This window comes from Cordyceps militaris, assembly GCF_000225605.1.
Source record: "Cordyceps militaris CM01 unplaced genomic scaffold CCM_S00003, whole genome shotgun sequence".
Classification (NCBI taxonomy): domain Eukaryota; kingdom Fungi; phylum Ascomycota; class Sordariomycetes; order Hypocreales; family Cordycipitaceae; genus Cordyceps; species Cordyceps militaris.
Genome location: NW_006271971.1, coordinates 2,227,161 through 2,238,268, shown reverse-complemented (window position 1 = coordinate 2,238,268; position 11,108 = coordinate 2,227,161). Strand labels below are relative to the sequence as shown.

At 56.7% G+C, this 11,108-nt stretch overlaps 4 protein-coding genes across 4 annotated transcripts; 2 read left to right on the top strand and 2 right to left on the bottom strand.

The window, feature by feature from the left end:
- Positions 1 to 392: 392 nt before the first annotated feature.
- On the top strand, positions 393 to 4,682 carry CCM_04315 (KH domain protein; the record flags this gene model as incomplete). Its single annotated transcript, XM_006669463.1, has 4 exons — positions 393 to 473; positions 1,555 to 2,106; positions 2,191 to 2,460; positions 2,526 to 4,682. 4 exons carry the CDS (start codon positions 393 to 395, stop codon positions 4,680 to 4,682), a joined length of 3,060 nt encoding a protein of 1,019 aa, XP_006669526.1.
- An 829-nt stretch (positions 4,683 to 5,511) lies between these two features.
- On the bottom strand, positions 5,512 to 7,593 carry CCM_04314 (DEAD/DEAH box helicase; the record flags this gene model as incomplete). Its single annotated transcript, XM_006669462.1, has 1 exon — positions 5,512 to 7,593. The coding sequence occupies one exon, from the start codon at positions 7,591 to 7,593 to the stop codon at positions 5,512 to 5,514; it is 2,082 nt and encodes a 693-aa protein (XP_006669525.1).
- Positions 7,594 to 7,981: 388 nt separating this feature from the next.
- CCM_04313 (Homeodomain-like protein) lies at positions 7,982 to 9,739 on the top strand (the record flags this gene model as incomplete). The annotated part of the gene is made up of 1 exon (XM_006669461.1): positions 7,982 to 9,739. One exon carries the CDS (start codon positions 7,982 to 7,984, stop codon positions 9,737 to 9,739), a length of 1,758 nt encoding a protein of 585 aa, XP_006669524.1.
- Positions 9,740 to 9,800: 61 nt separating this feature from the next.
- Positions 9,801 to 10,794, bottom strand: CCM_04312 (CT20 family protein; the record flags this gene model as incomplete). The annotated part of the gene is made up of 3 exons (XM_006669460.1): positions 9,801 to 9,850; positions 9,955 to 10,542; positions 10,596 to 10,794. The coding sequence occupies 3 exons, from the start codon at positions 10,792 to 10,794 to the stop codon at positions 9,801 to 9,803; spliced, it is 837 nt and encodes a 278-aa protein (XP_006669523.1).
- Between the last annotated feature and the right edge of the window lie 314 nt (positions 10,795 to 11,108).

Below are 11,108 nucleotides of genomic sequence, written 5' to 3'. Positions count from 1 at the left end.
CAGGTATGACGACCGACTTGGTGCCCCGCACATACATAACACATACACACACCTGCCAGGTAGGTAGGTAGATACTAACCTTTGACAATTGACTGCCTTGCCTTCATACCTGCACATATCCATCCTGTCCAGCGAGGATGTTACGATATCCAATATACTTGAGAAAAAAAAATCATTTTTATGCAGTTGGTCCCCCGATACAAAGGCTTCCTAAGCGGGAGAATGCGTGTCGCAGACCGAGGACGTGTCTAGCCTGTCCAGAAACAGTGCGAGCAGCAAGCCGGGTCGCCTGCACCGATTCTGCTTGGTTGCTTGGTCCTCTAGCCCGAGACACGCATCGACTCTACGCCTGCAGCAATTTTCATGCAGGCGACAGAAACGAGGTCTTGCAGATGGTCCAGAAGCATGCACTGGCTGTTGAACCGCTCGAGCTGACTGTCTGCTGGCCAACTTATGGAATTGCATTCTACTACGTAGGCACCTTAATCTGTAATCTGTAATCTGTAATCTGTACTCTGTAATCTGTGAGGCGATAACTGATCAACAAGGGCGCAGCAGACCAGGCGCTCAGCTCCATCGGACCACCAACCCCCCTCCCCGCTTACAATAGCCCCACGCAGCGTACAACACAGCCGCCCCAGCTGTACTCGTTATTGGTACTACTAGGTACCTAGTAGGCGGTGCCCGCGCCATGCCTGCCATACCCAAGTACCAAAGTACCGCGTCGGCTCTCTCTCATCAGAACTGTCATAGCCCCCAATGGCCTGTTTCTCTCACGCTGTCATCTGAGGTACAGGGCTCTGCTGCCCTCCAGCTAGCACCACTACACTACTAACCTACCGTACCTCTAATGTTGCTTGTATGACAGACTGATGCTCCCGCAAGCACGAAATATGACACCAGCCCAAGACTATGACAAAAACAAAATAAAATACCACATCCTACCTACTTCAGTCCTTTGCGGTCGGCCAGTTGGCTACAAGTCTCTCGTTTGCCTCGACTCTCTGGCCTTCTTCCTTGTGCCCCAAGAACGATCCACCAAACTCAATCAACCACCAACAAGCTAACTGAACTAGCAGCTCAGACTTCTTGCTACCATCCTACATACCTAATCCCATCTGCTGCTGACCACCAGCCTAGCCGCTCCTCTCTTGGCCTTTTTCTTCTTCTCTCACCCTTCCTTCTTATTCCCTCCCCAAAGAGTTCTTGGACAGGATTGCTTCGCGCCCAATTCTTTCTAGCACTGCCCTTCTTCCTCTTTTTCTTTTCTTCCCATCCTCTTTGTTTCTCCATTTCTCTTCTCCCTCTCCCATCCGTCGCACCCCCAGCGTCTTGTTCTCGATACCCCCCCTTCGTTGCTGGTCCTTTTGGTGTACCTACGTGTCTAGTCTCTCCTCTTCGCTGTCGCTCGCTCCATCTCCATCCCACGATCCATGCCAGTCGTTCCGCCGTTTCTCTCTCTTGTTTGACTGATTCCTGCTCCGCCTCGAGCCTCCGTTTCCGAGTCGTGTCCGATACCTCCCGCTGCCTCGCCTCGCCGTATCTTGACGACAGCCTCGCCGACCTGAAGCTCTTGTTCCTTCCCGCCATCTACCGACCATGAATAAACTGGCAAATATGCGGCACTGGTCCGAGAGGATGAGCCCCAACTTCGGTATGGGCGGCCGCCCCAACATGCCTGGCAACCCCCTCAACACGCATCCCAAGAATGCGCCTCAGACGGGCCCGATCCTCACCAACCCGCAAGCCGTCGATGCCACCATTACCTACTCCTTCAACGTCCCCTTCTCGTCCGACCTCGCCGGTCCCAATACCGAGGAAATCCTGCATTCTACCGCCGATGCAGTGCTCCGATGGACGCACCCCGAGGACGCACCTGATGACGTCCAGGTTCACGAGCTTCCCGTCCACACCTACAACCTCAGTAATCTGCAGCAATTGTGTAGAGATCTGTCAGGTGGCCCTCTCCCCATCGAGGCCCAGGTCATTTCAACGGCTCCTAGGAACGGTAGGGCCCAGCAAATTACCACCGTCTGCCTTTCCGCCTCTCCCGAGCTCGTCAACAAGAGCCGCGAAACCATTCTCAACGAGATTCCCATTGCCTTGGTATGCCATGCCCTGACGAGATGAACTTAATCATCCTACTCCTTTCTCTTTTGCCCCTGCTTCTAATTAATCCATTTCGAATAGCGCTGTACCATCATCGACATCGATGGCAAGCTGGTCTGCGATTTGAACGCCGGCGTTCTCAAGAAGCCCGTCATCGAGACCCTCGATTCCATCTCCAGTTTCTGCGGTGTTGACATCTTCCTGCTCGGGCCCAAGCTAACTCCCATGGTTGATGGCGTTTCTGGAGATTCCGAGATGCGCATGGACCAAAGATGGAGAATCGCCATCTATGGTGATATTTTGTCCTCGGAGCATGCCAAGGCTCGTGTCCTCATTCACATTGACACTCTGGTAACCCCCCCGCCCCCCCCCGCTGTAAACATCTTCTCGTGACAAATCTGTTAACTAGCTACAAGCTTGGTCGTGTCGTCGATGCCACCCGAGTCGAACTTTCGCTGCATCAACTTGTCTGCGGCCGCCATCGTAAGAACATCAAGCTCATCGAGTCATCCACGGGAACTGCCATTTACTTTCCGCCGCTTTTCTCGCAAATGTACCGCTACTGCCCCCCCAATGCCAACCGACGTGACCCGGCCGAAATTTACATTACAGGTGACTCCCACCAGGCCATCGAACTTGCCAAGCAAAAGCTCCACGAAACTGTCTCTCGTATCCGCCTCTATGTCAAGGATGTCAACATTCCTGCTGCCAAAATTGACACCATCCTTCTTGACCGCCTAGATAAGGTTCGAAAAGTTCTAGAGGCCAACGGCACTTACATCATGTTTCCTCCCCTCGCCTGCCAACGCAGCATGGTCCGAGTTCAGGGCAGCGAGGGCTTGCCCGTCGAGCGCACCGTACGCGAGCTCATGTCCCTTGCTGGTCAGTTTTACTCGGCCGCCTGGTTCCTGCAGCAGCCCGACGCTCGACAGCTCCCTGGCCCAGCCGATACACAGGCTATGCTTGGTGAGATTTGTGCAAATTCGGATGCTGATGTATCTTTTGATAAGATGTCCTTTACTGTGACTGGCTCTGATGACGCTGTAAAGGCTGCCTTGACCGTCATCTCGGACCTGAGGTTTGTCTCGCAGCCCCAGTACCAGATTCGTGTCAAGATTGAGTTGGCAAATGAGCATAAGGAGTTTGTCAGCGGCAAGAAGAATGGCAAGATCAACAAGATTATGGGGCAGAGCAACGTGCAAATCATCTTTGACGGTTTCAACGAATACAACTTCAACATTGACGTCATGGCTGCCAGCTACGAATCGCTTAAGCAAGGCCTGACCCTTGTCGAGCAGGAAATGCCGGCATCCATTTCGTTCCACGTTCCGGATCAATACCACAAGCGAATCATTGGCATCGGTGGTCAGCACATTCAGCGCATCATGAAGAAGCACTCTGTCTTTGTCAAGTTTTCCAACGCCATGGACCGAGGCGGCATGGGCCGCGAGGATGATGATCTCAAGGTTGACAATGTCATTTGCCGCACCCCTGCTCGAAATGCTCAGAACTTGGATGCCGTCAAGAACGAAATCTTGGAGATGGTCGACCGAGCAGATTCCGAGTATACGTCTCAGATTGTCAATGTGGATCGCCTCTACCACCGCGAGCTCATTGCTCGTCTTTCCGAAATTGATGAGCTTGAGCAAAAGTTTAATTGCAAGATCAGCTTCCCTAGCACCGAGCAAGCCAGCGATGAAGTTACAGTCACAGGTCCCCAGTGGCAAGTACCGCACTGCGTCGATGAGTTTTTGGGCATGGTCCCTGACAAGCACGACCTCGTTTTTTCTTACTCTCCAGAGCTTGTCAAATTCCTTGAGTCGGTCGACTTCGTTCACGACTTGGTTCCCAAGCTGAAGAGTCAGTACGAGGTAGCTGTCACCGTTCACCAGAACCCCGAGGAGCTCACGGAAGACGGGAAGCCTACCCTGACACTGGTTTGGGGCTTCACTCGCAACAATGCCGGCGGCCTTCGTGATGCCGTTGACTTCCTCGAGGCCGAGTTTGCCACTGCTGCAGTGGATGCCACTGTCGTCAAGGGCTTCATCCCTCGACCCAAATCTGACTCCTTTGAAGACTCTCTGCAGTATTTCGACTCGAAGCTTCTGCAACATGCTCCATCGTCGGTCGGCAGTGAGACGCCCACCAAGTCTGCCTTCGGAGCCGAGATCATTCGCGAGCGTAGTAGCATCCTGGATCGCCTTCGCAAGCCTGGCAGTATGACGTCTCTCTCTTCATTCTTGGACCGCAGAAAGAACAGCTCCCACTCCGCCAACGGCAGCTTCTTCAAGGGTTCGAGCAACGTTTCCAAGTCATCACTCATCTCGATTGAGTCTACGCGCAGCTTCAACGCTGATCGGAACCCCTGGAACGACAGCGGCGTCAACCTTGTTGACGAGGAGAACCCCTGGGGTATTCGCCTTCTCGGCCCTGTCGATGCCAAGCTCACTATCCCCCACGGTGGTGACATTACCCCCAGACACGGCACCCGCGCATCCGGCGATAGCGGTCGCCCCTCCACTTCCCATTCTCTCAATTCTGGATACCCCGCCCCCAGTGGGCATTTCCGTTAGATTTCCTGTCCTAGAGCCCCCCACGTCCAAATACCCTGGCTGGATATACCCACAAAGAAATACCCGGACGAGACTGCGAGCATCTCTACCCGACGCTCCAATCTCTGTCCTTGCTCCCTTCATTTCGTGTTATAACTTTGCTTTTTGACGTTATTTGTTGACTTTTTGTTACGCCTTTATGTCTCTATTTTTTCCATGATGTTATCGTTGGCTACGGATGCATTCCTGCCATATACCCCTTTGCAAATAAAAACGCCGAGCGAGATGGAAATCAGAATACCCTGGAGATAAATAAGGAGTGTGGAGAATTGTTTTTGTTTTATTGCATGGACTATCGACAGATGCGAAAAGTTTCAGCCGCATTGCATAGAGTGGCTATTGCCTCCTTGCAGTTTTTGATACCTGCTTCTTTGAGTCTGTGATGCTCTCCAGATTTTCTACGCCTAGTTTCAGTTGTGAACGAGGATGACGATGCACAGAATGAAACACGTTCAGAGAAGTCGATGTCCAGCGTACAGACAAACTCCGTTTCTGATGACATAGAACCATGCCAGCGAGAGAATTGATCTTGCAGCACCAGCTGCATTACCTTGCGAATTTACTTTTGTATGTGATGTGCACGTAGTGTATGACCGGGGAATAACGGGGAAAAAATGTGTGTTATACAATGATTACTTTATGCTCTAAATACTATAACGGGGCACCGACGCCTCTCCGCTCTAACCATAGAATCTTCTAACCATGGTATCTTCCTTGTGCTAGACCGACCAAATCCTGAATATGAATACACTTTTTGAAATTTTTGTTACAATGCTAGCCTGTCCGGGGGTCAGCTGACAACCGGCCCAACCCGGACTTGCTCGCGATGTCGCCGTTCGTTGAACGCGGACGTCTTCTTGTCGCGGCGCCTTTGTTCGAGCTCGATCTTGGCATACTGACCCCGCGCGCCGTGCTTGAGCTTGGTGATCATGTCGGCGGCCTTGCCCTTGGTCAGGTCCGCCCGTTCTAGGGGGCCGCCTTCGGGCTTGGGGCCGCGCAGCTTGTTGATGTAGTCGAGCTGGCCGCGCGTCGGCGCTCCCTGGCGCCACGGCTGGTCGCGGTGGATGAAGCTGTGCGGAAAAGCCTGCGACGCGTAGCTGTCGGCACCGTGCACGGCGTCGTCAAACGTGGCCGCGGTGAGAATCTCCCGCGGCGCGGCGTACGGGCGAAAGCTGCCCGGCGGCAGAGCGCGGATTTCGACGGCGTGGTACGATGGCTTGGTAGGAGGCGCCGCCGCCGAGGAAGTCGAGGACGGGGAGGAAGAGGAAGGTGAGGAGGGTGGCAGTGTGCTAGGGTCAGAGATGCGCTCTAGGCGGATGTAGGAGCCGCTCGGCGCGGAGAGCACGAACCGCTCCGGACCGATCTGCACCCATGCGTACGTGCTAGCGGCGCGAATGTGGCGCTCGCCCGAGGTGTCGGCAATGAGGTCCAGCACGGACGAGTAGTCGGTAAAGGTGACGGCGGTCGCGGGGTTGGCGGGGGCGGGGGTGTCGGTGCGTGCCTCCTCGGTGTCTCGCTTCTGGCGAAGGCGGCGCATCTGAGCGACAGAGGCGCCGGTGACGAGCTCATCTGGGTCGAGACCGAAGAGGGTCGGGGTAGTGACGATACCGGTCTCGAGGGACGAGACCATGTCGAGGACGTGGCAGTTGCGCTTGCCTGGATGCAGGCGCATACCGCGGCCAATCATCTGAATGAGCAGGTTGCGGGAGCGCGTGGGGCGGGCGAGGAGGACACAGTCGACGTTGGGAATATCGGTGCCCTCGGTGAAGACGCCGCAGTTGACGAGGACGGGAAAGTCGCCGCGTTTGAAGCCGGCGAGGAGGTCGGCGCGGGCGGCGCGCGGGGTCTCACTGGTGACGAAGCGGGCGTCGAAGCCGTGGCGGCGAAACGTGGCGGTGAGGCCGGCGACGTGGGCGAGGTCGACGCAAAAGACGAGTGTCGACTTGCGGTCGGGTGCCTTGGCCATCCAGCTGCGGACGGTGACGTCGTTGACGTGGTCCGTGTTGACGACGCGCGAGAGCTCGCCGGTCTGGAAGTCGCCAAAGGCGCCGCTGCGGACGGCGCCGAGGTCGGCGGACGAGGCGACGGTGGTGAAGACGACGTCGGTGAGCCACTTGTCGGCAATCATGTGCACGTAGTCGCGGTGGTAGACAATCTCGTCAATGGCGGCGCCGAGCTTGAGCCCGTCGAAGCGGGCAAACGTTGCCGACACGCCGACGAGGACGGGCGCGGCCGCGCGCTTGGTGTCGAGGCCAAAGTGGCGCAGCGTGCGCAGGTAGCCGGCGGCGACAATGTGGTGCGCCTCGTCGACGAGCACGAGCTTGTACCGCGCCGGGTCGAACTTGTCCAGGCGGTCCCGCGACGTGATGCTCATGATGCTGGCGACGGTGATGTCGGCGTTGCCGCTCGCGTGCTGCGCGCCCATTTCAATCTCGAGCGTCTTGTCCGGGTACGCCAGGCGGCAGTGGTGAGCCGCCTGCTCGACGAGTTCCCGCCGGTGCGCGAGGATGAGCGTCCGGTCTCCCCCGGTATCCTCGCGCGCAGCAATCTTGTCAATGAGCTGTGTGAAGATGATCTGATGCCCCGTGTTAGTTGGATGAGGGAAGGGGTTGAAGAGGGGATGGGATTGGAGGAGAGTGCGTACGGTTTTGCCGCTCCCGGTCGCGAGAGAGATGCCGACTCGCTTGTGCCCGGATTTAAGACTGTCTAGGACGGAGCGGATACAGTCCTGCTGGTAATCCCGGAGTTGGGGTTTTTGAGGTTTGGTGGTGGTGGTGGATGCCCGCGCTACACGATGAGCCAGCATCGCAACGACGGGGTTGCGCGTCTCCGCGCCGGGGCGCAACAGACATTGGGCAATGGTTCGTAGCATTGCATCTTATTCACCAGATCTCAAGCAGAGGATAATAGTGTTTTTTATATATACTGCCCCCATAAACGAAGGAGTGCAGGTGAGTTGATCTTTTGATGGCTGAAAAATGGCATCTAAAGGAGAACCCTTAATTAGCGACAGCAAAAATTCTGCATTATGTAAGCTTGAATACTTCACTTCACCTCCAGGGCTCTCAGATGAATTTCAGTTACAACCACTCTTCATAAAAGTCATTCACACACTCGGCGTGTGATTTTTGGATCAATTTATTGCTTGGCTTTTCTTTCCAATGATACAGAATCACGTGAGCCCAGCGACTTTATAATTAGGACAATGAACACAAATCGGTCCCGCCACCTACAGCACTCAAACGACAGCGGGTGAAATCATGGGGGCATATGAATCGGATTTTGAGCCCAGCGGCTCCGACAGCTGCCAACATCTCTCTGGATCGGATGATAACAGCGATGCAGACTCAGCCCGTTCCGTGATTCTCGGCGAGGATGCGGAAGAGGCACACAGCGTGAGCGACGGCTCCGCGAACCAGCAGTCACCGCGCAAACGGTCCGGCGAGGACGACCATGCGCTGCGGCCCTTTAAACGCCAACGAAGTCGCCTGAACCCCGACTACCTCGACATGCTCAACAAGGACATTGAAGAGGCGGCGCTTAGAGTGTGCCTAGACGACGACGACGACGACACTGTCTTGCCGGATTCGCAGCTGGGACTCACGTACTGGTCGTCGCCCGAGAAGCATCGATTCTTTGAGGCACTGGCCCGCCTAGGCCGGCACGACCTCCCTGGAATTGCGCAGCGCGTCGGCACCAAGAGCACCATCGAGGTCAAGCACTACCTGCTCGTGCTGCACGAGGCCGTCGCCGCCCGCAGCGCGTCATTCAGTCGCTACCTGGCGCCCACCGAGTACCCTGCTGCCGTCGAGCTGACGCCGCCTTGCTGCCACGCTCAGGAAGAGGCTGCAGATGCGGTATCGCTCATGCAAGAAGCTCGCGAGAACCAGCGCGAGGAAGACAGGTGGCAGAAATACTGGGACATTACGCCCAAGCTGGCCGCTGAGCTGAGAACGAAGAAACCGAAGGACGATGCAGCGTCGAAACTGGCGTTTACACGTCTATTTCATGTCTCGCGGTGGCTGAATCTGTCGAATCACGTGTTTATGAACTCGACTATTCCCGGAAATAACTGGCGCAACGTTGACTCGAGACCGCCGTCCATGTGGGCGACAACGCTGGAGGACTTTCACTCCCTCGCGTTGTCTCTTACGCGGCGCTTGCTGCAGGCGACGCTGTTCATCACCATGTCGCGGATCAGAGCAAAATCAGAGTTGGGGGATGGCATCAGAAACACTGTGCGGAAGAGGGACGTGGAAGCGGCCGTTGCGTCGCTCGGGCTCCCGCACAACATGAGTGACATGTGGCTCAAGAGCGCTCGCCGCTTACGACTTGACGTGTATGAAAACCCACCAACACGCAACAAATACGAAGAGGAGGAAGAAGAGGAAGGGCCGATGACGTATGACGAAGTTGAGGCGGTACTCGGCCCCAAGGAGCCGTCTCCCGCCCCGGGCGTCGGGTCCGATCTCGCCGGTTTCAACATGGACCCGCTAAACTCCAGCGACGAAGAGGACGACTTGGCCGCTGACGACTCGGCCACTGACGACTCGGCCGCTGACGACTCGGCCGCTGACGACTCGGCCGCAGACGACTCGGACGCGGAAGGCCAACGGGACCACCAGCCCTTGGATGCGGAGGCATGCGCTGTCAACCGCGAGGTCAATGAGATGCTGTGGTTCGCAGCAGCGGGCCTCCGCGACCTGCCGAACACGCGCCGCGCGCTCCGGCTGCGTGTCGAGGCGGAGCGGCGGCAGGAGCGTGAGGCCGACGCCTTCGATGAGCATGCGAGCAACGCGGCCGAGACGGCCATGTGGGCGCTGTTGCACAGGGCGGCACCCGCGCCGCGGCCCAAGCCGGCGCGCCCCGCGACAGTGCGCCACTCAACCGTGGACCTCGAGAACCTGTACCCGATGAACAGGACGTGGGCGGACGACCTCGAGTACCGGGCGGAGTGGGAGACACTGCAAAAACCAGTTAACACAGTGACTCACGACAATGAAGACGAATACGACTAGACACTTGGCCTCTATGTATATATATAATTTTGCATGGTAATTTGAGTATATAACTCCCCATTTATCGGACACACCATGACACTGACTCCATCGTAATACCTTCGTTTTGTGCTTTGGCTCTCATGTAGTCTTTTATTTACCCCTTCTTCTCCCACGCCCTCTTGTGGCCCCGCGCGGACGTCCTACCCCTCTTGTAGGTTTTACGACAGGCGTACCGCTTTCCTCCTCCTCACTCGTGTCATCGCCTCCATCGGTCTCGTCGTCGTCGTCCTCATCCGGTTCTTCTTCCTCGGTCGTCTCAGCCTTTTCGACCTTGCTCGCGGCGCGTGTCCGACCGCGGCCGCCTCTCGTCTGTTTCGGGGCCGGCGATGCCGGCGCGTCTGTGCCATCCTCGGTGTCATCGGGATCGGTGGCGCGGGAGGCAGCAGCAGCCTTGGACGATTCCCGCGGGCGCTTGCGCCGGCCGCTGCCGCTGTTGTGGCTGCGGCGGCGCGGCGGCGGCGGCGGCGGCGATGAGAGGTCAAGCTGCGGCGGGGACGTGGGCGCCTCGCTCGGGGCGGCGATGGCGCGGTGCATCATGGGCTCCAGGTAGTCGTTGTAGGGCAGGGTAAAGTCGAGGTAACGCTCGTCGTCGTCATCGTCGTCCTCGACATTCTCGCGGTCGTCGATGAGATCGAGGTTGTAGTAGGCTCGCAGCTTTTGCCAGATGAACGGTATGCGCGTGTGCTGGTGCACGTCCGGGTCGAAGCCGTGATTGCGGAGGTGTTCAGAGATGGCAATCATGCGAAAGTGCTTGTGCATGCCTACAGTTGCGTATTTAGCGATGACTCGACAAGGCCCCGAGAAGGGTGCGTACCGGCAGGCTTCCAGCGGATCACGCCTTTGAACAGGGAGGAGACTTGATCGTCTGTCCACATGGCATTATAACCGGGTATCTGCTCCTTGACGGGCGAGGTAGGTGCGGCCTTTGGCGTGTCAACGTCCATGGCATCGTCGTCGCGGGCTGGCGTCGAAGCAAAGGTTGCTCCTCCGCGGGCGCGTTTTCGAGGAGGCATGCTGAGGGTTATGGCAGGGGAAAAAGGCGGAGAGGGACGGTGCAGCGGTCGCTCTGCTCAATTGGCGTAAATCTGTTTGCCTCTCGTACAATGTGTACGGGGGAGAAGGAATTTTCTATAGTCACAGAACTACCATTCCGCTGTAGCTTGGGTTGTAGCTCATGTCGCAGGTGCTGTAACCTTTCGCTAGCGCGGGGCAACGGGACGACGCGCTGGCGCGCGTTCCCTTCAACCTTCTTAGTTTTGCATCATCCTTGATATCTTGTCAGACAGCGCAAATCACATATCGATTATCCATGGTGCTGAACTTATGA